The sequence below is a fragment of the Heterocephalus glaber genome, unplaced genomic scaffold (assembly GCF_053883595.1).
Source record: "Heterocephalus glaber isolate CG9 unplaced genomic scaffold, H.glaber_assembly_v1.0 deba00000937, whole genome shotgun sequence".
In the NCBI taxonomy this organism is placed as follows: Eukaryota; Metazoa; Chordata; class Mammalia; order Rodentia; family Bathyergidae; genus Heterocephalus; species Heterocephalus glaber.
Window position 1 is genome coordinate 1,774,919 of NW_028258173.1, and position 24,377 is coordinate 1,799,295.

The 24,377-nt window shown below is 56.5% G+C and overlaps 1 protein-coding gene and 1 pseudogene across 5 annotated transcripts in view; both read right to left on the reverse strand.

The window, feature by feature from the left end:
* Window positions 1–8,210: 8,210 nt before the first annotated feature.
* Window positions 8,211–12,624, reverse strand: LOC147828731 (large ribosomal subunit protein eL18 pseudogene; annotated as a pseudogene).
* A 171-nt stretch (window positions 12,625–12,795) lies between these two features.
* The window catches only part of Rptor (regulatory associated protein of MTOR complex 1), a 371,772-nt gene continuing 360,190 nt past the window's right edge, over window positions 12,796–24,377 (reverse strand). For all 5 annotated transcript variants that reach the window (XM_021241190.2, XM_013078167.3, XM_004860899.4 and 2 more), the window contains 6 exons: window positions 20,129–20,235; window positions 18,277–18,404; window positions 16,783–16,869; window positions 15,801–15,917; window positions 15,322–15,451; window positions 12,796–14,714 (listed from right to left, as the gene is read on the reverse strand). In XM_021241190.2, the coding sequence (XP_021096849.2) occupies window positions 14,646–14,714; window positions 15,322–15,451; window positions 15,801–15,917; window positions 16,783–16,869; window positions 18,277–18,404; window positions 20,129–20,235 (638 nt within the window). In that variant the 3' untranslated portion in view covers window positions 12,796–14,645. The remainder of the gene's footprint in view (window positions 14,715–15,321; window positions 15,452–15,800; window positions 15,918–16,782; window positions 16,870–18,276; window positions 18,405–20,128; window positions 20,236–24,377) is intronic.

The following is a 24,377-nucleotide window of genomic DNA, read 5'->3' on the forward strand; positions in this document are numbered from 1 at the left end:
CCATGAGCTGTTTCCTGCCGTCACACCCTGCACCTGGACCCCAGGTTGACACCTACCACTGGTCTTGCAGCAGAGGGGGCTGTGGAGGCCACCGAGGGGGAGGGAACCTGGGGGATCTGCTGCAGGTGGGCTCAGGAGAGGGTCCCCAAATGCAGGGTGCCGTCCTCTCGGCCACTGCCATTTGTGGCAGCAGGAGAGGAGGTTTTGGGTGACCTGGGAGGTTCCAGGTCTGAGCCTCCTCTGTGAGTTCAGGGTTCTGGTCTTTCTTTCAAGGCCCTAACTTTCAAGTGAGGAAACTAGCAAGGGTTGGAATTCAGCTGACACTGTGATCACGTATGTGGACTTGGGTTTGGTGTTTGAGCTTCAGCAATATGGGCTGTACAGGTACAAGAAGTAAGAGATCCTCGCTGGGCGCAGTGACACACATCTGTAATTCTAGCACTCTGGGAGGCTGAAGCAGGAAGATCACAAATTCAAGGCCACCCTGGGCAATTTCGGGGCCCCACCCTCCAGTCCTGGCTGGCATCCCCACTGTCCCTTGAGCCCCAGGGCACAAGCTTCAGGTTGCATTGTGTCATGCCTGCTCCCTTCAGGATGATGCCCAAACGCCCCACGGGGCAGGAGCATCCATTTTCTGTGGGCATGAAGCTCAGTGTAGTGGATTAACTAATGGTCAACGTGGGACGCCCTGCTGAGTTGGATCAGTGTGGTCTGGGCGTGGAAGACCCACCTGAGGATTGTTGCCAACTGCATCAAAAGAACAGGAGGGGAAGATCTTCGGCTGTCAATTTTCTTGGAGAAGCTTGGCTCGGCTGGTTTTCCTAAGGGGAACTTGGCTGTTCTCGTTGTTGGAGGAGCTCAGGTCCTTGCTGTTGCTGGGAGTGGTGGCTGCTCTCGGCAGGGGAGCTCTAGTCTTCGCTTTGAGCAGTGCTTCCTGGCTCCAGTGCAGGTCCCTCAGCCTGGTGGAACAGGTCCTTCACCAGTGGCACAGGCTTTCTGGCCTCCACCACTGGCCTTTGGGTCTTCTGGGTCCCGATCCTTGATACGGACAAGCATGAGACATTGCTGTGGGATCCAAGCCCTTGGCTGGATTCTTCGAGTCTCTAGGGTGTGGACAGATCTCTGGCACTCCTCAGCATTCAACTTTTTGGGTGACTATTATAAAATAGTCCCGTAAATTATATGTCCTGTATTAAATCTATTACCTCGCAAACCCTGACTACAACACTCAGCAATGTGTTCACGCCTGAGGTCACAGCCAGAACCTCTCCAAATCGGATGGTCTGTCTCCCAGGACAACTCCTGTCATCTGGTTCCAATCAGGAGACAGAAACTGCGCTGGTCATCTGAACAGGAAAATGTGATATAAAGAGTTGTTACCAGAAAAAGATGTTTAACTATGATCTAACTATGGATTCTAAGGAATCCAAGAATATCAGCTCCCATTTCTAGGGCCGAGGGCACCCAGGGGAGAGGCTGTGAGCCAGGAGGAAACCGCGAGCCAGGCTGCACTTCAGTGCAGAGTGTGGCAGCTGCAGGAGCTTCAGCTGCCCGTGGCGACCCCAGCTGCCAGCAGGGCCAGCCAGGGCCCCCTGGAGAGGCTGCTGGCCCTGAAACCCACAGAGGGGCGCGCATGGCCGGACACTGGAGGAGGCTGCAGAGTATCCCGTGGGTGGCTGAGAAGGTCACCAGAGTGTTGGCTGCAGCAGCTGCACTACAGGGAACCAGGAGAGGGGGAACCCCGAAGGGAAGCCCCTGGGCCAGTGTTGCTCAGTGGTACCGCATTAGCTCAGCCCGCAGGGGCCCCCAAGTTCCATGTCCAGCATGGCAGACAAGCAGAACAGAAAGGGCAGCCCTTCCCCTGCCAGGCCTCCCTGTGGCTCCATGCCCTCTGCAGCCAGTCTGAGAGGCAAAGAGCCGTCCTCACGGAGCTGAGGGCCACACACTGTGGGCCTCCAGGTGCAACTGACTCTCAGAGAAGGCCACGGAGGCCAGAGGCTCCCTCCTGGCATCTCAGGCTGCTCCTCCTGGGAACTCAGGGGTTCGGGGAAGGAGCCCATCAGTCCCAAGGGATGCGCTCACCGGAAGGGGCATCGCTCTGTCCCCATCTGCCAGAGCTGCCACCCCACGGTGCAGGGGAACCTTCCCCAGGAGCGCTGCCTCGGCCCACATCTGTGAGCTCAGAGAACCGCTCAGAGGCCTCACACAGCGATGGATAGCTAGGGCGATGGGGCAGGTGGCCAGTGCACATGAGTGTCTCACGGTGAGATTGGGAACACCTGTGTCGTAGGGGCCTTCTGCAGAGAAGCCCCTGGCCCTGCCCATCAGGAGCCACTCCTAGCCCTGGTGCCCGCCGCGCTGGGGTAAGAGCTCGTGGCTCTCCATTAGGGTATTTTGTGTCCTTTCCCAATCTCGCACACCAAGCAAAGACTCCCTGAGTTATATCCCCAGCCCTTTTTATTTTGAGATATGGTCTTGCTGAGTTGCCCAAGCTGGCCTCAAACTTGTGATCCTCCTGCCTCAGCCTCCTGAGGAGTTGGGATTACAGGTGTGCACCACCATGGCTGCCTCAGATTTTATTCTTTAATGGTCAATCTAGGCTTTACTAAACTGTCCATGTTTTTTTGTTTTTTTTGTACCAGGGATCGAACTCGGGACCTTGTGCTTTTGAGGCAGGCGGCAGAATCACTGAGCTACATCCCCAGCCCTAACTGACCATTTTTTTCAGCTCCAGGGATACTCGCCTAACTGGCCAAGACCAAAGGCCCTGGCAGCATTACCCATTCTGACCACTGCTTGGTGACCATGCCCAGCCTGCCTCACCCTCTCAGCTATCTGGGGACCTGGTCTTGGTACCAGCGTCTCCCACCTTGATCCCCAGCCTGCAGGCTTCTCACTGACAAGCTCCTGGGGGATTCTGTGAGGACGTGTGCTTTGGGGAGAGCCATACTCCTGACCATTTGGTGTCAGCGTTCCTGCCGCCCCAAGCGTCCGGAGTGACATCTCTCCGTGTTGGGCCTGGACCGGCAGTGTTTCAGCCGAGTCCTTGTGAGCCCGGGTTTCCACACTGGATGCTGCAAACTGTCAGCTTCTCACAGGGCCCCAAGGCTCTGAAATCCAGGGCTCCGGGGCTCAAGCCAGACCCACAAATCCAGCCCTGCCTCGGTTCTGCGTCTGTCCCCCCACCCCCAACTCTCCCGCAGCAATTAGGGCCAGGGATTTAGCTCAGTGGTTTCGCCGCCTGCTGTGCAAGCGCAAGGACCCGAGTTCGATCCCTGGTACCAAAAAAACCACCACCACCAACAAAAAACAACAACAAAAAAAACTTGAAGCGGAGGAGGTGGGCTGTGCGTCAGATGTTTACGCATTTCCCCAGACTGGGCTCCACCTCTCTCCAGTGTGGGGTCTGAGGGGCTCCCCGATGGTGTCCCTGCTGCAGGCGTGGTCTGCAGGCCAGGGGAGGCTGTTTGGGGGGGATCAAGGTCAGGTCCCCCAACTCCACCCCAGCTCTTCCCGCTCTGTGTTCTTCACATCAGCGGCCTGGGGAGGCTGAGAATTTAATTTACCTTGTAATTCTACAAGCAGCAGGCTAAAGCCTGGGGAACGATTTTCAGATACAATAGTCCCGCTACAAGCAATCTGATTTTTTTTTTTAGTAGTCCCACATATTTTCTGGTTTTCTCACCCTGGCTTGAGCTGAGAATTTAAAGCCTCTTGTATGTTATTTTAAAAATGGAATCTTCCCAGGGCTGGTGGAGCTCAGCAGCCTACCCTGCAGTCCTCCCTGTTCCGATTCCCACAGCAGGATGATGTATTTGCAGTTGCTTCTTGGCCTCCTAGGTCTGGCTTTCCGGAAAGACCCCACTCCCAGCGATGGCGGAGTAGGGTCTGCCACATCAGGCCCAATGGCCACTGTCCATGCTGCCCGGTGAGGCTGCACAGCACGGTGGGCAGGGTGGTTGGGCAGCTGAAGTTCCCAGTGGAGCCGTTCCAGGCTGTCCCAGCTCCTGGCTGTGGCTGGTGATGCCGGGCTCCTTGGTCTGTAGAAGCACTGCCCCGTCTGCCTCCACCTTCAGATGGCAGACAAGCGCTCCCTTTGTAGGACACCAGTCACTTGGAAGAGGGCCCACCCTGCTCCAGGATGGCCTCATCCTAACTAATTACCCTATTTCCAAGCCAGGTCACATTCTGAGGTGTTGGAGGCTAGGGTTTCAACAGGAATTTTAGGGGCACACATCTCACCCCCATAACACAAAATCGTCACCCTGTCTGATCCTTCCAGGATCTGCTTCTAGAAGTGGCTTCTGGCACTTAATACCCTGCCACTCGAGGTTGCTCAGGAAAACAAGAAGCTCTGGGCTGTCCAGCAGGGAGTTATTTGTGCAGGGACTCTGGGAGAATTGGAGGAAGGAAGGCCGGAAACCTGTCCCTGGGACCTGGTGGCATTCAGAGACAGGAACAGCCGGAAACTGGGTGATGGTCACGGCTGCCTCCACTGCCAGGGAGGATGAGTGGAGACCATTGTGTAATTGCAGGCCTGCCAAGGAACAGCGGTAGGGACTCCGCTCTCTTCCCCCTTCCTGTCTCAGGGGGAAGCTGTCCTGGGACTCTGCTCACAGCTTCCTGCCACTGGAAGGCAGCACAGAGCTGAGCTACCCACAGTCTGGAACACACAGGAAGGTGAGGGTCAGGGGGGAAGGGAAGGTTTCAACCAGGCAAAGGCATTTGGGTGGCCAATGGATGACACCCAGCCCAGGAGGCAAACACCGGTCCCTGTGGGGAGCAGCTCTAGACACATAGGGGTTTTTTTTGGTACCAGGGATCGAACTTGGGACCTTGTGCTTCCGAGGCAGGCACCAGAACCACTGAGCTAAATTCCCGGCTCTAGACTCATAGGATGGCTTCTTTCAGTAGTGCCCGAGGCCCACTGGGCTCAGGCAAGGTGGGGAGGTGCTGGCAGCCCCCACGAAGGTGACCAGGCCTTCTGGGCACAGGAGCTGCCTGACAGGAGACCTGACTTGCTGTAGGCCCCATCTCCCAGGAAAGCTTGTGTGTGGGTGCAGAGAGGCACCGCCAGTCCAGTCAGCTGGGGCTGAGCGTCCTGCCCACGCCAGAGCTACGCTGCAGTCAGGGAGAGCAGGCAGCTTCCAGTCACAGTGTGGAAATTGGAGGGAAAGAACCATGGCTCCTCCAGACTGGTGCTCCTCTGACCCGTACCCCTCATGTGTGTGGCATGCTTGGGGTGTGCTGATACCTGGCTCGTGCCAGGAGACCTGAGGAAACTGGAAGTGGGGGCCCCATCTGTAAATCAAATATGCGCCCGGTGGTGGTGGGTGTAGGTGGGGTACAAACAGGGTGCAGGCAGGATGCAAGTGGGATGTGTGTGGGGTACAGGTGGAGTGTAGGTGGGATGCAGGTGGGGTGCAAGAGGATGCCGTGAGCTGTGCAGTGTTCATGGAGAGCTGTGCAGTGTCCAGGGTTCCTGGCGGGGTCTCCGGGGCATACTAAGAAGGTGGAGACACAGGCAGGAGAGAAAAAGGAACGAGTCAGTCCCAGGAACATTCTGGAATAAATCAAAGGAATCAGCAAACCTTCAGGCTTTGGGTTGGGCCCCCAAAATGTTGACGCTGGAGAGCGAGGGTGTTGGAGGGACCAGCTTGCTCTGCACGCTGCCTGTGGGTGGCCCTGGGGGCCGGCCCCGTGGTGGGCGGGGCGGGGCCGCACTGGCGAGGAGGAGGCTGCTTGGAGGGAGGTCCAGGAAGGCCCGGAGGACAGCGGCTTGCTGGTGACCCTGAGGACCTGCGGAGTGCGCCAGAGTGAGGATACAAGCAGTGGGAGGTCTGGGGCAGGGAAGACGCAGCGAGGACCTCAGGCGCCCGCCTCCCGCTTGGCAGCCTGTCCCACTGGGCTGGCCTGGCTGCGCAGCTGCGACACCCGAGATGGCCACGTGGTGGCGCTGTAGGACAGGCAGATGCGACCGGCTGCGCGGCCGCGCCATCCTGTGAGCTGGGACGGCGGGCGAGTGGGTGGCTGGGCACTGACACCACAGGGACCGGAGTCGGAGAGCCAGCGGTGGGCCATGGAGACCAGGGTGGCCACAGGGTCTTCCCGCTATGATAAAAAATACCTGAGCGGGGCCGGGGATGTAGCTCAGTGGCACCGCACCTGCCTCGCAAACACAACGTCTTGAGTTCGATCCCCACTACAAGAAAACAAACAAACGAACAAACAAATAAATATACCTGAGCGCAGGCAGTTTATAAATAACAGGAATCCATTTCTCACAGTCTGGAGGGGGCTGCGGCTCTGGCTCTGAGGTGATGCCTCCCTGGCTGTGCCCTCACCTGGAGGCAGAAGCAGGTGTGGAGCTGCTGTAAGGGCTCTGTCTGGCAGGGGCCCTCCTGCCCCAGTCACCTCTGAAGGCCCCAGCCAGGAGCTTCACATTCAAACTGCACCCCTCACCCCTGCCCCTCTGGACTTGCACCAGCGTGGGGTGAAACTGGCATTCAGACCCTGATGTTCCAAGACGTGCCTGGGTGCTCTGCACGCAGCTTGTCTTCCTGTCCCGTGCTGTCATTTGTTTTAATTGAGCAGAGATTCCTGGAGCATGCAGGTAACCATTTAACAGCGTACACCGTGGTGTTTACGGCACTCACAGTGTTGTACAATCTCCACCTCCATGACATTCTTTCACCCCAGCAAGCCCCCTGTGCCCCCTGGGTGGGTGGTCACCCCTCCTTCCCTGCCTCCCCAGGCCCTGGTGACCACTGCTCCTGTATGCCTCCAGGGTTTACCTGTTTTGAGTGCTTTCTAAAACAAGACTGAACCATGTGTGACCTTGTGTCTGAGCTCTTCCACTTGCTCAAGGGTTCTTCTGAGAGTTGTTCATGTGGTAGCAAAGAAGTGCGAATCCTCCAGTTCTTCCCTTTTCACTATTGTCCTGGCTGTTGGAGGCCTTGGTAGTTCTGCATGAATTTGAGGGTTGGATTTCCTGTTTTTGCATAATGTGCATTGGAATATTGAAAGGGATGTGAGATTGTTAGGTTACTTTGGGGAATACTGCCACCTTACCGTAGTATTGCTTCTTCTGATCCATGAACATGGGATGTCTTTCCCTCTATTTTGGTCTTCTAACTTTCAGCAGTGTTTTGTACTGTATTTCCCTGAAAATAAGCCCAAGTTAAGATCATCACATAGATGCATTTAGTATGTCCACTGCCACACTCAACAGATGCACTGAATTATAAAATAATATTAACATATAATTAAGTATAAATAGCATTGACATTAATACTTAAATGGGACTGGGGATTTAGCTCAGTGGTTCTGCTGCCTGCCTTGCAAGTGCAAGGTCCTGAGTTTGATCCGATCCCTAGTACCAAAAACAGACAAACAAACACTTAAATGATAATATAATTTATTTTGTAAATATCCAAGCAGGCACCTTTGGATGCAAGGTAAATGTTTATGTAAACAGATGAACTCGAGACTTACTGCTGAGCAGTAAGCACACAGCGCACAAAGAACGTGGGCTCTCGATAACCAGTGGACATGGTCGTGTCTAATGTGAATCTTCGTAACTCAATACATCGTGTGTCATAGTGCATGTACTTAATGCACTCGCGTGAAATAAAGAAGTGCTTTCTGAGTTTTGGTGCCTGCAGGTTTTCTTCGCTTTTGTGTGGCCCACCATTCTTAACTGCGTCATTTTTGTTGCCCCTCCTGTCCTGAACGTCTTCAGTTCACGCTGATTAATGGGAACTTTGGGAAGCCAGCCTGCAGGAGGTTGTGACGGGTGAAGAACTCATGGGATGAAATCACTGGCAGCTGCAGGGCAGGTCCACTGGGAGCAGGCTGCGTGGACAGGAAGAGAGCCCCGTGGCTGCACAGGAGGGCCCGGGCCAGTGGCTCCCCGGGAAATGGAGTTGCTAGAGATTCAGGCTGGAATTTGGGGTTTGGAGTGATGATGATGCTCCAGAAGATGCTATGACTTTATTTGAATAAATGTAGATTTTTGTACATAAAAAAAAAAGACATCCCCTAAAAATAAGCCCTATTGTGTCTTTTGGAGCAAAAGTTGATATAAGACCTGGGAAATACGGGAGTTTTCAGTGTGCCTATCTTTACTTCCTTTGTTAATCTGCCCCGGGTATTTTTTTTTTTTAATCCAAAATCTTTTTATTCACAGAGCAAGATCCTGCATTAGTTCGTTCTTTTTTTTTTTTTTGGTACTGGGGATTGAACTCGGGTCCTTGTGCTTGCGAGGCAGGCGGTAAAACCACTGAGCTAAATCCCCGGCCCCCTGCATTAGTTCTTGCAGCCTCGGCTGGCCGGTCTGCCTCTGGTGCACTCAAACTTTCGGCCCTTGGAGCAGACGTAGGGTTTGGTGTGGCTGCACGGGGTTCCTGGGGCCTTGCCGAAGTGCCGGTACGCCTCTCAGCCCTCGCGCAGACCAGAGAGCAGGACGGTGCCGTGGCCCTTGGGGGAGTCCAGGGCCAGCTGGTCAAAGGTGAGGATCTTACCCCCAGCGTTGAGGATGCGGCTGCGGGCCCGGCTGCTCACACGCAGGGCACAAACCTTCAGCTTGGGCACCTCCAGAACCCACACATCATCCGTCAGGGTTCCCACGACCACAGCTGTCTTATTTTCCCGGCCAGGAAGCTTCATCTTCCGGATCATTCGGGAAAGGGACAGAGGTGGCCGATTGGTGAGACTCATGAACAACCTCTTCAGCACAACCTGGTTGAAGGTGGAGTTCGTTCTTCTGGCCAGAAACCTGGACAGCTTGACCAACAGCCTCAGGGAGATGTCCTGGCTCTTGGGTTCCTTGCGACAGACCTTTCGGTCTTTGTCGTGGCGGATGTCAACTCCCGTGATGGCGACTCCTGCTCCTGCCCCGGCTAGCTCATTCCTTCTCATGCCATTCATTTCTTTGCTCCCTTTTCAGATTGTTCAATGCTGCTGTATCATTTGCTTTATTCCCCCACCCCCCCAAATCCTGTTAAATAAAGCCAGGGATTTAGCTCAGTGGTTCCAGTGTCTGCCTCGCAAGCACAAAGTCCTGAGTTCGATCCCTGGTACCAAAAACAAAAATTCTGTTAAATAGCAAAAACAATAAATAAATGTATGCATGCATGCAAACCAATGTGAGTGAGTTCCACTTTGCCCTTGGTTGTGGTTGTCACTGGCCTGTCACCCTCCCTGTAGCACCTGGGGGAGTCACCAGCTCCCTTTCCAGGTCACAGGTGTCCTGTGTGTGGTTGGGGCTCTTGTGGCCGCCTGAGTTGGCGGAAGGACCTCACCTGGGCCTGCCAGTTGGGGGATGGCGACAGCTCTCTGGGCACAGTGAGCCTGGCCCTCCTTGTCCAGGACCCTGCTGGGGCACAGAGCCCTCAGCCCTAGGTTGGAAGCCCCTGCCCCTTGCTCCTGACTTCCTGGGTCAGAGGCTGTGGATCTCACCCCCATGGCCCACCCTCCCTGAGCCCCTTGGGCCAAGCCTTCCATACCTACCTCCCTTGCCCCGGGTCCATGGGGTGGGTGGCCAGATGGCTTGAGGTGCCCTACCTCCTCCCACAGACCTGCCATCTCGTCTGTCTCATCAGGGCGGGGTCTGCATGGGGACCTTGGAGGTGGGTGGCCCTCTGGTATCTAGATGGCACCTGCCCATGTGATGGTGACCCCCAGGACTCAGACTGGGTGGCAGGATGGACCAGTGGTGCTGGCATTGGCCTTAGAGGCCAATGCTGGCTGGAAGTCTCTCCTCTCCAGGAGGGGGCCCGGTGTGGTGAGCGGCCTGTGGCTTCCCTGGCCCTGGAAGCTGACTGTGAGACCTCAGGCTTAGAGGAAGCTGCACAGTCCCAGGCAGAGAAGACCAGGTCCTGGGGGTAGCAGGAACTCCTTTCTCGACACCCTTAGGCCCAGTGTGCCCTGACCCAGGGCTGGGGGACAGGCAGGGAGGGCAGTGGAGCACCAGACAGGTGGGGCTGAGGCCGTGTCCTAAGGGACACACCTGGGGGCTGCCACCAGCTGCTGAGGATGAATGAGCAGATACCAAAAGGGTCACCCACCGGCTTCAGCTCAGGGGGTGGCTGGAGACCTCTCAGGATGCTGCTTTTTCCTGCTCTGAGTCTCAGCCATGGGGGCCTTGCCCCCCTCTCCCCTGGGGTCCCCAACCTCACCTCTGTTCACCCTGCAGTGGGCAGCACTTGGTCTCTGAAGGTGCTGAGGCAGCAGACACAGAAACGGCTGGGCTGACCCTGGGACAGGGGCTCCAGCTGTGGAGCATCACCGAGTGTCCTGGTGTCACACTGAGGATATGGATGACTGCCGTGAACATGTCCCTGAGCCCAGGAGCCTGAGACCCTTCCCAGCACCTCTGGCCTGAGAGCACCAGCCCACCCCACCGCCTGTCCCACACCAGAGGATGGTGGAGACCCAGCCGGGAGTCCCTTGTGGCCCTAGGCTGGCTCCCAGCCGTCACAGTGCCCCGTGGTGGACTCGCGGTCCCAGGTGCTTCCTCATCCTCATCTTGGGTGGGGGCTCTTGGGCCCGTGTCGAAGGAGCGCGGGTGCCCAGGTCACATGGCAGCAGATGGGAGCCTGGTGCCACTCCTGTACACAGCTGTTGGTTTGGGGACTGTGGGGCCCGGAGGGGCCGGGCAGATGAGGCACCGCCTGGGCAGGGTGGGGGCTCTGGTTCGGCCAATGGTGGGGAGGAGGTGGGCAAGTATAGCAGCTGGGCCTGCAGTTGTCCAGGGCCATGGTGGCGGCACGGCTGCTGTAGGTCAGTGGTGGGGGCCGAGGGCTCGTCTTTCCCTCAGCTAAGCAGACACAGACAGGGTGTCCAGGCGGGAGCCCTGTGGCTGTGCTCTCAGAGCCCCCCATGGCCGTGCAGACCTTTGCTGACCACACAGCCTCCACCAGACACTGCGCTGTTCAAGCTCACAGCACTTAAATCCCATAGTCATTGTCCCTAACTGAAGATGAGGAGACACTGGCCAGCTGCCGTGACAAAGGCAAATCTCCAGTTGGGTGTGGCTGAGGCACCCGTGGACAGTGCTCCAGGCCGCAGGGGTCTGTCACCATTGACCGGGCTCCCAGGACAGGAGTTTGGCCCTCACGGTCCAGGTGAGGTGGGCTGGGCTGGTCCTCCCGAGGCCTCTCCTGGGCTTGCAGACCCTGTGTCTGTCTCCCTGTCTTCTCATCCGTACGCCAGTCAGACTGGATCAGGGCCCGAGTGGCCTCTGCAAAGGCTGTGTCTTCAAACACAGCCCTGTTCTGAGGGCGGGGGACACCACTTAGCCGCTCGCCCCGGCTGCCCTGCCCCTTTCTTGTCCTGTCATCTGTCCTTGGAGGGCTTCTCCATGGCCTTACTTGCCTGACATGGAGGCACTGTCTCACTTCTGGGGACTCATGGGCTGCCGACCAGCCCCCTGACTGAATCAGTGATCCCCCCAGGAAGGAGACGCAGACAGGGGGATGCATGGGAGGCAGCGATGGCCCCTCTAGCAGGTGTCTGAGGCCCCACCTGGTGAGGGAGGCCCCGAGGATGCTCTGTGGCTCTCCTCAGGACATGTCCCCACCCTGCTGTCCCAGCACAAAGTCCCTCGCCTTCATCGTGGCTGTGCGGCCTGGCAGCGGCTACAGAGGCACAGTGTGGCCTTTGCCTCCCTGCTGGACTGGCCCCAGGCCCACCCCATTCTCGTGAAAACTCAGTTTGTACCAGGTCCTGCTGACAGGAAACCGGCGCTAACAGGAAAATCGCTGCTCTTCAGGTGGAGCTGCGGCACTGCCTGAGCAAGGCCGGGCGTCTAGGTTTCTATGGCAACCACCTCCTCGCCACCTTCCCAGCCAAGGTTCAGAGCTGAGGACGTGTCTCAGGGAACCGCTTACTCACAGCCTGCCCTTGCCCACCACACCACGGCCCTGGGCTTGTGGCCGGGGCGAAGATCTTTGGCACATAATAGCCAGCACCAACCCAGCCAGCTCTGGAAGACAAAAGCCATGGCTGCGTGACCCCTGGAAACCTGGGCTGAGGACCCTGAGTCTCCATGGACGCTGCCAGGAGGGACGACTCTGGGGTAGACAGAGGGATGGTATGCAGCATGATGCCTCTAGGACATCCATAGCCCCCCCGGGGACACGAACATGTTTGTTACCTGGCAAAGCGGGTTATGGTGCTGGTCAGCTGCCTGCAGCACAGGGAGACTGCTCAGGACTTCCTGGGTGGCCCAGGTCAGCCAGTGTCCTGCCAGGTGGAAGAGGGAGGCAGGAGGGTCTGCGTCAGAATGAGGGGTTGTGAGAAAGACCACCGGCCGTTGCTCGTTTCAAAGGGGAGGAGCCCAAGGAGCAGGGGCCCTGGAAGGTGGAGCGGCCCGAAAGCACATCTTCCCCTAGACAGCAACGTAGCCAGGCAGCACCTTGACCCGACCCAGAGAGCCACCCTAAAATCACAAAAAACTGGGTGTGAAGTAGGAAGAGAAAACAGACCATGCAGGCTGGGTCTTCCCAAGGGTGCTCGCACCCGAATTTGGGTCTTAGTTACAAAACTGGTGCCTGGCAGGGCAGGCACAGAGGCTCGGTCACCAACGGCGATTTCTGCTCGGCATGGACAGGCCAGGCCCATGTGCCTGTGTGGAGGGGTCCACATGCAGAGTGGCCCATGCCTTGGGGACCGCACTAGGTGGCCGGAACATTTGCAGAAGACCTAGGCAACTCCCCGGCCTCCCACCCGCAGCACACAGCCACGTCCCCAGCAGGGTGGGCAGGCTGCCTAAAGGACAACACCACACAGCCAGCCACTCCTGCACTTCTTTATTTTTCAACAGTTTATTGTTTGCCATCGCTTATAGTTTCACATTTTACAATTCCATGTTTTCTCAAAGTTGTTTTCAATTCTCATTTTGGTAAAATAAATAGAGATAAAGGAACTCTAGGTCACTGCTCTCTTGAGCCTCGGTTAACTTCATGATTGAATTTTCGCATCCAGCCTGTGAAGAACCAGCCCACGCGGCAGCTTGCGGACACACACACCATGCCAGGGGCTCTGGGGCTTGAGGAGGGAGGGCCTTGTCACCCCCAGAGCCATCTGTACTTTACCAGTGGTGGTTTGTCTCAAAACAAAGAGAAATGCAAGTTAGGCTGGAGTGAAGCTGACCCACCCTGAGGCAGCCATGGAGGGCCGGCTGCTCGGCGTCTGTGGGTGGCGGCCCCCGGAAGTTTCCAGTGTGTCACCCACTGGAGCACCCGCAGAGCTGGAGGAACTGGTCAGGACCCTCCAGGACTTTCTCGACTCCAGGCTGCTTGTTCGCCCACAACAGGGGAAGAGTCTTTATCCAGAGCCTTCTCCTGCGGGAGTGCACACGCCCTGGGGCAGCAGAGGCTGTCTGGTCTCTCTCTGGTCTCTCTCGTCTAGGTCTGCCCAGTGCTGCCTGCAGGACTCCAAGTACCCAGAAGATGCTTTTGGCCAAAACAGAACCATCATCCACTGCACAAGGGACCTGGCCCTCTGTCTGGGCTCTGATTCCTGATCCCACTGTTCCTGGCCGCCTATTGGCACAATCAATAGTGCCGCCTCACTCCTCCATCTCTGGAAGATCCTGATTCCCAAGGAAAATGGAAAAAATCCTTTTGGAAACACCATCCCTGCAGTTGTGTTGTTTGTGTGCAATTGCTCAGCAATTCCCTGTGCTCCTTCTCAGGACTAAATGGTCCACACGGCTTCCCCAACTTGCACATGTGGTCACACGTCCACACACGTGCCAGACACATGCACGGAGCCACCAAGGAACTTCTGCATTGCAGGCTGCAGAAGGTGAGCCTTGGTCACACAGCGTGGGGGCTGTCGCTACCCACAGACCCTGCGGCCTCACGGTGCCTCTGCATCTGTGTGGATGACGAGTGTGCCCATGCGCACACGTGCCTGTGTGCAGGCACAGGCAGGGGACTGCTCCGTGGAGCAGCCGCACTCCAGGTGCGCTGGTGAACTGGGCCCCACCTCACCTGTCCAGCCAGGCAGAGCCCTACCCTGCGAGCACTCCACGTGGAGGCTCGGTCTAGAAGCTGAGCCGAGGGCCTGGCTGTGCAGGCCTTTCCTCAGACTCAGACGCAGCCAGGGACAGGGAGGCTTCTGAGGCCAAACGGCTGCTTCCTCCCACACTCACCGGCTGCCCCTGCCTTTCCCTCCCCTCCTTGTCAATCTCCAGCAGCACCCAGCCACTCTGAGGGGCTGGGAGGAGAGAGGGCCGGCCGGCTGCCCTAGGCCCACAGGACCTCAGGAGGCTTCTCCACCAGTGCTCGATCTTTTCTGTAGCTAATGCTCTGGTCACATGGAAAATAAAACAAATGTGTCCCTCTTGAAAAACCTCAGAAGAAAAACAGGCCCGAGGAGACTGAGATATGCTGCGACACGCCGTGAGTCCCAGGTGCCTGGGTGCTGGTTCGGGGCAAGAAGAGATGTCAAGCCAAGGCCCTCCCCAACCTGGACTTTGGGATATTACAGTGAAGACAGAAGGAAAGAAAGCGTAAGGTCCCTCCTCAATCGGCAGCAGCTGAGGCAGGAGCCGGCGGCGTGGGGCACTTCGCCTGGAGTGAGTGGATTCACTATGTACACGATGGCCGCGGCCCAGCGGGAGCCCTGGGGTGCTGCTATCTGGCCCGCTTCTCCACTGAGTACACGGAGATGTAGTAGTCGTTGCTTCCCACGGCCAGATGAGGCTGTGAGGGGAGAGAGGGAGACATGAGTCGGGCGGCTAGGTGGGGCCACGGAGGGTGTGTGCAGGGTCACAGCCTGGGGGGGCACGAGGGAGCCCTCCCGCTGCACTCAGGACAGGCCCCGAATCCGCCAGTTTCTAGCAGGGATGATGCATTGCCACCCTCCGCAGTGGGCCATCTGCATAGGACCCACACTTCCCTGCAGCTTCTCTTCACGATGGCCCCACTGGGACAGCTCTGGGAATCAAATGCGCTTCAGCTGAGAGCTGCACGCAGGCTCCCATGCTGCAAGAAGGCAGGCGGGCAGCATCCTAATTTAATCACACAATAGCCCACAACACATGGCTCGACTAAGTTAGGCCCGGTGCTCCTGCGCACTGATCTGTGGTTGCCTCATGTGGAGCCGGAGCCTTAGCTGCCTGGGCCTTCCCCAAAGGTGGGGTTCGGGGACCCAAGGACACTCCTGTGCTGTCTTCTGTGCTGTCTGCTCTTTCCTGAGACAGGGAGAGAGGGGCCCAGGGTACAGGCATCACGCAGATGGCCCCCGACTGCTAAAGGCACCCACTTGTCCACACCCCACCTCTGCCCAACCCTGGCCTGTGGCACAGACCCAGTGTGGGTGGAAGGCCAAGCAGCTGATGGCCCCGACTCGCTGGCCCATGAAGCCATCGTAGTACTTGATGTTATTGATCAGCTCCCCATTTCCGTTGTAGATGGCAGTGAACTGGTTCATGGAGCCACTGTAGGAAGTAGAGAAACTCAGGGTGTCATCTCCTGCCTCCTTACAGGGTGGGCCCAGAGGCTAAAGACCGAAGGGACTGGGACAAGGAGGGGAGTGGGCTGGCGGCAGGTGGGGCCGAGTCAGGGAACGGCAACTTGTCTCTTGCTGTCCTCACGTGAGGACTTGGCTCTGCCCCAGAAAGGCCTCACAGGGCCCGAGAGTTTGCTCTGGGCGGGGCTGTGGCAGGGAAGGGCTCTTCTGTTTTTGTTGCACAATGGTACAAGTTCAGTCCTGCAGAAGGCACGAGGGCAGAGAACCCCACCATGCTGCCCATGGGCTCTCTCCTGGCAGGGAGACGGGGGACCTACCAAGCGATCAGGTTTGCCTGCGGGTGGATGTCCAGGGCCGTCAGCCCCTTCACGATCTGCAGCACGTTCACGGACTCGGGCATCCGGGGATCGAAGAAGCGAACATCCCCATTGACACTGCAGGAGAGGGCCACAGTGACGCCTACGGGCAGGGCCCTGGGGACACCCCTAGAGCCCCTGGGGGCCTGGTTGAGGAGACTGTGGCATTGAGCATGTGGGGCCTGATGCCCATTTGCACACATACTGCTGAAGACCACGCCCACCTGGACACCAGTGCTGCCCACAGACCCCTCCCACTGGGCCTGGCAGCCAGGGCCCTGCCAAGTTCCCAGGCCCAGAAGGCCAGTGCGGGATGGGGGTGAATGCCCCGGCAGGACTGGAGAGGGGCCGTGGCAAAGGCACAGGGGGAGGGATGCATCATTTCCGGTCAGAGATGTGACTGCAGCTGGGGCCCACGGGGTGTAAGAGGGGCGAGGGAGGCCCTCGACCCCTGCGTCTACTTCCCACAGGTGTCCATCCCAAGAGTTACGTTTTGTTTTTATATCACAAACAAAGGAGAAAAGGGCATGTCTTTGAAGAGATGGTGGCTTTGTGACCATAAATTACATTTTGCTGTCCTGTTAACAGGCAAATAAATATTCTCTGCTCTCAGCACAGTATTTACCGAGCAGCAGAACTGAATTTATGTGCAGAAAACAGCTCAACTCGACAGCGCAACAATCCTGCTGGGCACTGTGCCTGCAGCTGCCCGTGGCCCTGCGCCCCACCCCCACACATCTGCCTGTGGCTTCCTCTGCTTACCGCCGGCAGGCATCTGTGCTGCCCCTAGCCCCACACCCTGACCTTTCTGGCCAGTCCCTGAGCAGGAGTCAATTACTGCCCTCAAATACCAGCACTCCCCAGCTGTTTAAATACCAAGGACACGTTTAAATGGAGGGAAAATAACATTTTTACAGTCAAACGCTGCACGCGCCGTGGTTACCTCACGCTCACAATGTGGCCCTCGGGGTGCTTCTGCAGGTAGGCCTTCACCACCCAGGCTGTGTGCTCCCGGTAGGTCATGACGCGGCTGCAGGGGAGGAGGGCACCATCAGGGCAGGACTGGGCAGGAGGCTGGGTAACTCCTTCCCAAGTCATGGAGCGGCATGACAGCTGGGCTGGTGTCACAGAGTAGCTCCACCACACACGACGGTGACAGGTCTCGGAGGCCACACACGTGGCCTTAGGTTGAGGCAGGGAAAATGGGGTTTGTTGAGAGCACCTAGGCTGCCTGCCTGGCACTGTCCATTTCCCACACATGGCTTTCCCAGTCCTGCTCCAGTGGGCACTCTTGTGCTCCCCTGGCCTGGCACTTGGCTGACCCCTGAGCTACTGTCGGACCCACACGAGGAGGTTACCATTAGTCCTAGAGCAGCTCAGTGAGCAGGCAGCCCTGTCACTGCTGGTCAGCTCCGGAAGCCTCTGTAGGAGGACTCTGGTACAAGTAGAAGCCCCTAGCCCCAGTGGTGATCAGGGAAGAGATGCGTCCTTGGGGCAGTGGACAGTGAAGGCAGGCATTGCCTCCTCGGTCCTGGCCACCAGGCCCTGGTGGGAGAAGGATCCTTCCCAGTGGGTTAGGGCCCAGGGCCATGCTGACCCCTGGAGTCCCTCCCTGGCCCTCAGGGCCACCCCAGGACTCTCCAGACTTTGTGGGGTCAATTCCAAGTTTACTTACTGGGCAGGTGGCTTTTTCTGAAGAGGGGAGGGGGCGGAGAGACAACGGGCACTGAGTAAAACTCACCCTTTTGAGGTACCTGCCAGGGGTTGTGCCCCCACAACAGCTGCTTTTGGAGGGCAGTGTTCCCACAGTCCAAAAAGGGACAGACACTCCCATGGAGGGGGCCCCCGACCAAGGCTGCTCTGGGGAAGAGGGCGCATGGCCCTGCAGCTGCCCTGGCTGGCCAGGCCTCAGGTCCACACTCCCTCCTATCCCCAGCCCCACCACTGCCTAAAGTGATGTCCCAGCTCAATTCTTCCTGAGGCTTCTTCAGCTCCCCCTGGCTGCTGCCATGTGGCTGCTCCCCTGACCACGGTCTGCACCAGGTCGATTTCCAGGAGGTGGGGCCAGTACTGTCCTCACCCACTGCTACGCCTTGGCCTCAGTCCAGCCCTTTGGCAAAGAGGCACTGGCTCCAGCTGCAGTGCCCACACGTGCTCATAACATGCCCAGGAGCAGATGTGATGTTCTGCTGAGGCCCTAGAACTGATGGCAGGTGTCCTGCCCAGATCCTGCCTTGCTAGCCCCACTCCAGGCCACAAGCAGAAGCCACTAGGCCTATCCATGTCCTGTCCCCCTCCCTGGGCCGTGGTACTGGCCTGTGTGGGACATTGCTGGCTGGAGCTCCCAGCTGGCCTTGTGCTCCACCACGGGCTCCTAGGGGAGGTGTCACATCTCTCTAACCCCATACGGCACCGGGGAGGGAGGCAGGTACCCTACCATTCACTGAGTGCCATCCTCCTGTCATAGACACGGATAGAGCCATCGCCGAGGCCAGCCACAATGAGTGAGCGGTGGGAATCACAGGACAGACTTGTCACACAGCTGTCTGCACCCGTGGGGATATCCTAGGCCCAAACAAAGAGCAGTGAAGATGAGGTGTGCTGTTGCCGGCAGCACCCGCTTGGACGCATCCATCTCCCTCCTGCCTCTGTCTTCACTGCAAGGGGCTCCCCAGGACTCAGTCCAGCTCCGATCTGTCTGAGCATCTGGCCTGCACCTCTGCCCACCGGCTGGGCCAGGCGGGGCCCAAGAGCTAGTGGGGGCCTGCAGGCACCTCTGAGACACCCAGGTCTTGGTGCCAATTAAACTTTCCAACAACGCCTCCCTCCTTCCTGAAAAGAATGATGAAGCATATTTTGGCAAGGAGGAGCCCTCATCAGCTCCCTCTCAAATCTCCTAATTAGCTGGGGGAAGAGCTGAGCAGCAGCTCCCCTGTTCCCCTCAGTGCCCATAAATGCTGCAGAAGGGCAAGAGCAGTGATGAACACCTGGCAGGAGAGGGTGGGAGACAAAAAATGGGTCTCAGGAGGGAAAAAGTGCTTTTCCGATTATATTGGGGACACCTGAGAGGAAATCCACTCCTAAGGAAAACAGCCCATCCAGGTGAGAGGAGGAGCCTCTGACCAACGCGCCCCTCACACCCGGATGCAATCAACACCTAAGGGCACCCTTAGTCTCAATGGTGACTCTATAAGAGCAGCTGCTCAGAGGTGTGGACACAAGCCTGCAGGTCAGGCAGGGAGGAGGCCACTTTCTGGGTGCCACAGCTGAGGTCTGCATACTCGCTTGGGAAACGAGCCCTGAACATCTGGATTGTCACACTGTACTGTCAGGAAGTGGGAAGCTTCATCAAGACTTATTTCCAGACAGGACAGAGGGGATGCAGTGACCTTGGCTGCAGAGCTGCCCAGAGGAGCCACGCAGCTTCTGACAGCTGTGGGTAACCAGGCCCTGTGTCCCCCAGTGCAGGGCACAGCTCATTCCTGTCAGGTCCACAGCTCTGCACACAGCCCGGGCCTCAGGTGGGCAGGTTGGGAGAGGCTGGGTTGGTCTGCAACTCTTTGGGAATCAGGACGAAGGATGCCTTTGGACTAACACCCCTCAGGCACTGCCCTTGCAGTGTCTGTGCTCCTGCCTCTCCTCCAAAGGAGGTGGGGCCAGCTGGATTCTACTGGGCAGCTGCATGGCCTTCTACTGCCTCTCCAGGGATCTTGGGGATAACCAGTACACTCTTCACTCTTTATTAAAACTGAAGATAAAAGATGCTCTGGGGGCGGGGGGCGGCTTAGTGGTAGAATACGTGCTTAGCATGCAGAGGCCCTGGGTTCAATCCCCAGCACACACAGACACACACACACACACACACACAAAAGGATGCTTTAAGAAGCTCACAGTGAAAAATTAATCATTCTAATTTAAAATATTTCACCCTACTGATTTCTGATATTCCCTAATTTGCAGATACAACAATATTTGAAAATAATTAGGATTAGCATAGGCTTAATTATACTGCAGTGCAAGGTCAAAGTGCCATGATTAATGCATATCCAGAGGTAATTAGTTCCAAGGGTGTGGAGCCAGGTTCTCTCCAAACAGCACGGCACCTCCTTCTCCACCTGCCTCCCCAGGATAGCAAGAGGCAATTGCGAACTGCCCTTGGCCCAGAGACCATGGTATGGCTGTCTACGTGAGGGCGGTATTTCTTTTGCGGAGGGGAGCAGGACAGTCTGGTAGGATGTGGTGAGGGGACCTGCACAGTGACCAAGTGCTTGCCAGCCCACCATGCTCACCTGCACCTTCGTCTCACGGTCTGTGTCCCAGATCCGGACGATCCGTACATCCCCTGAGCTCATGAGCAGGCCAGTTTCTTGCTCCCAGTCTACCACCATCCCAGCTCCTGGGGAGGGAGACACAGCAGGAGATGGGGAGCATGCAGGCACCAGGCAGGCTGGGGGTTTTCTGGGCAGCCACTCACCCAGCGACTCCAAGGAATATCTGCCAGCCCTTAGCCCATCAGGTGGGTCCATGTGCCCCACGTAAGCTTGGGCTGGGCTCTCAGTATACCCTGAATTCTGAGCCGCCTCAGAACCTGGCTACCCGAAGGCATCTGCCAAAGGAGCAGTAAGATCGAAAGTCCTTTGTCCAAGACGTGCTTTCTGGAATGCTGGGGCACAACTTGCAGGTCTGGTGACCTCAGAATGGCCATGATGGCACGAAGATGAGCCCTTTCCTGGTCACATCAAAGCCCCAGGACCCCAGCTCTTTAAGAAACAGAAGGAACTCTGCACATGCCATGGGGCAGCTGGACTGGCCAGCATTATGGGGAGGGGACAGAATACAAGGTTGGGGACATTGGTGGACAGAAAGAATGAAACAAGGGCTGGCAGGGCACAATGGTGCACACCTGTACTCACAGCTATTTGAGAGGCTGAAGCTGGAAGATTGTTTCAGGCCAGGAATTTGAGGCCAGTCTGGGAAACACAGAAGATTCCATCTCAAAAAAACAATAAAGGAAGCAAGAGTGCCTTGGGACTGGTCAGGAGGGACCTGCACCCTCACATAGTGGCCTCTATTTAAAACTATCTTTTGGAGCTGCCAGGGATTGAAATCAAGGCCTTACACATGCCAGGCCAAGGGCACTACCACTGAGCTACACTCTCAGCTGGCAAGACTTAAACACAGGTATACATAATTTAAGACACATGAAAGAATACAATAGAAATAAATGCTTGTGCCCAAGACCTAATAGTTGCTAAAATTTTGTCTTTTTTTTTTTTTTTTTTTTTTTTTTTAAGAAAAAAGGTACTATTTTATTTATTTAAATTTTTTTTCTGGGGATAGGGGATGGAACCCAGGGCTTTGTGCATGCTAGGCAAGTGCTCCATCACTGAGCTACTCCCCAGCTCAGAAAGTACAGTGTTGGACATGGGATCACGGTGCCCTCTGTCCCAGATGAGTGTCCGTGGGCAGTGGATGTCTCCCTGGGAGCCTGAGCTTCTTGGTCTGCATATCCACGAACTGCAAGATGTGCCTCCCACTCTTCAAAACATTCTTCAATTGCAAAATGGAGTCTATTTTCTAGCAACTTGCTTTTTTCCTTTAGAGTTCAAGGATTTATTCAACCCAATACAAACCGACCCATTTAGACCACATTGCATTTCAGTGCACAATCATCTTAGCTATTCACCAACGTGGGAAACCGCATGACACCCAGCAATGTCCTCATGTGCCCTGTGTGCAGCAGGAGGAAGGCCCTAGGAAGGGAACTGCCGGCCATGCATGCTGCACACGTCTAGTCTCTCTGGGTGCGGCCATCTCAACAAAGAAAACAGACAGGGAAGAGAAAAAGAAAAGAGAAGTGTCCACGCAGCTCTGGCTGTGGGATTCTGGCCTGTGTGGCCACCCGTGAGGACACAGGCCGAGGTCCAGGAGAGTGGCCTGTGTTCTGGAACAGGAGGGGGCCTCCTGCTGTCTGTTGGGACTGGTGTCTGGTGTCTGCGGAGGGAAGCAAGGAACCCCAATAACCGACGAGTGCCCACTGGCCTTTCCCTCGCCAAGTCGTCCCCAGGGAAAGGTGCTGCAGGAGGTACACCACCACACTGTCGGAGGAGCCCTGAGGTGCGGCTGAGTGCCAGCCTTGGCGAGCTTCCCTGGGGCTGTTCTGCAGAGTGACTGCTGGCTCCACGCAGGCCGACAGCCCATGCCACCTTGCTGGACAGGGGGCAGTTGTTCCAGATTTCTCAGCAATGCCAAGGCCTCTCCAGGACCAGGGCTGACCTACAGACAGTGGCAGCAATACTCAGGCAGCCAATGACAAGACCCGGCACCCTGAGACAGAGTCTCTGACACCCTGCTCACCAGGGCATGGGAGCTTCAAGTCATGTGGGAGCGCTGGGCTTCTGCCTGCCCTTAGCCCTGGCTGCCATAATGAAATACTATAGACTATGTGGTTCTTAGTTCGCAGTCCTCCATCACCTCCCAAAGGCCCTATCTCCATTTCATTGACAGTTAGGGCTTCAACAAATGAATCTGGGGGACACACTTAGTCCCTAACATTGCTCTTGGGAGAGAATGTGGGCTGGGTGGGGGGCCAGGACGCCAGGTGGGAGTTCATGCCTCTCCCAGGGAAGCCACGTCAGACCCCAGAAGAGGGGTCACTGGGGTAGCCCAGCCCCAGACCAGGACAGCGAGCACCCAGGTTTTTCAGGTGGATGTAACCAACTGGAGTCTTCCCTGCCAGGTGTGCTCTGAAGACTGTTCCTGCCATGCTGCTCTGCTGTGCGGCCTCTTTGGCAGGTTTTGGTTGACAACGAAGAATGAGGGCACACTCTGGGAACTTCCAGGGCATTTCCTTAGCTTTATCTGACCTGGGTTTGCTGTCCCAGAAGAGGACCTCAGATCAGTATCACTATCAGGACGGAAGGCAGTGCCTCTCCCCTGCCCGGCTTCTGCATGGGGCCGAGGTGCAGCTGGCCTCCCTGAACCCTTCTGACCATCTGTATCGTCTCAACCTCAGGACGAGGAAGGAGAGGCTGTCCAGTGCTGGGCAGTGGAACGTCCTCTTTTTCCTCCTCAGAGCATAAAGCTTCAGAGCTTGTTCACAGTCTCTGTCTCCACAAGACTGGTGACAGCCCCAGGCCGGCAGCCAGTCCAGAACAAGCTTCAAGGCCTATAGCACCCCCACCTGAGGGCCCTGGGAGTGTGGCCTTGAACTCATGGGGTTCCTGCCTGGGCACAGTGTCTGTGCCTTGGGGTCCTCCCTCTGCTTGCTTCCTGGCTGTCCCACCAATGACTATTAACAGCTGGCCAAAGCCCCAGATGCATGTCAGCATTCACATGCTGAGGTGAGGTCCTTCTCACTGCTCTCCGGGGCCACTGTGGTGGGATAGTCCCTGCTGCTGTGTCATCCTGGCTGCCTCCAGCTGCACCCTGGGAATGGAAATATGCCTGGCTCTGATAGCAGCATTCAAGGATGGTTTTGATCTGCTCATGGCCCAAACACTTGGCCCAGAGGGCCCACTGCTACCCAGCACCAGCTCTGGATATCTAAGGGTGCGACCAACTGCGGGAAGGATGCAGCCAATCTGCCAGCTTCTGCCCGTCCCAGACCCCATAGACGGAGGAGGTCCTTTGGCCTTCCTTTAGGATCTCAGAGAAGTAGTTTTGCCACATCTTTCCCACCTCATCTCCTGTCAGTTTTGCTTGTTTTTTTACATTTTTAAAATTTATTTATTTATTGGAACCGGGGATCGAACTCAGGTCCTTGTGCTTGCACAGCAGTCGGCGAAACCACTGAGCTAAATCCCCGGCCCCTAATTTTGCTTGGTTTTTTTTTGGTCTGGAGATTGGAGATTTAAGACTCTCCTTAAAAACTTACAGAGATGGAGAGAGGTCAATTTGAGTTTTCTTAACCATCTTTCTTTCCTTTGAACTTTTAATGTAACAGTTCTCTACGGTACTAAGATGTGAGCCCAGAAGGGCCATGGGACATGGCCCACCTCCATTCCTATACATCGGACATCACACAGCACCCGAGGCTTGTGCTAAGCCAGCTGTGACTCTAGGACAACACTAAGGGGCCATTGAAAGAGAGGCTAGGACAAGAGGGTGCCCACTGGAAAGCGGTCCCCCTGTAAAACGCAGATTCTACAAATCAGATCCAGAACTACATCTGTGCCAGATAAGCAAGGCGCCACTCTTATAACTTGCCTCAACAGTACGACCAGAGAAAGACCTAGTTTTAGTTCTCAGGATCTTGTTAGCCTGCCTTTGACACTGTGTATCTGCGGGCAGCTGAGATACCAAACTTATATGCCATGTTTCTATGGCAACAGATGCTTCAAGAGACTTTGCATAGAATTCTGAAAAAGGATCTTTTTTGAAAGCTTAGATGGGGAACAAATTTTATTCTGGACCATCTTCCTTGGGCAGGTCCTGTGGGTGAGGCTCACTTCGGAGCGCACCATGCCAGGAGCCTATGAGGCAGCTTCAGTGACATCCATGCTCTAAAAGGCTTATCCCTGGGTCATCCCTTGTTCC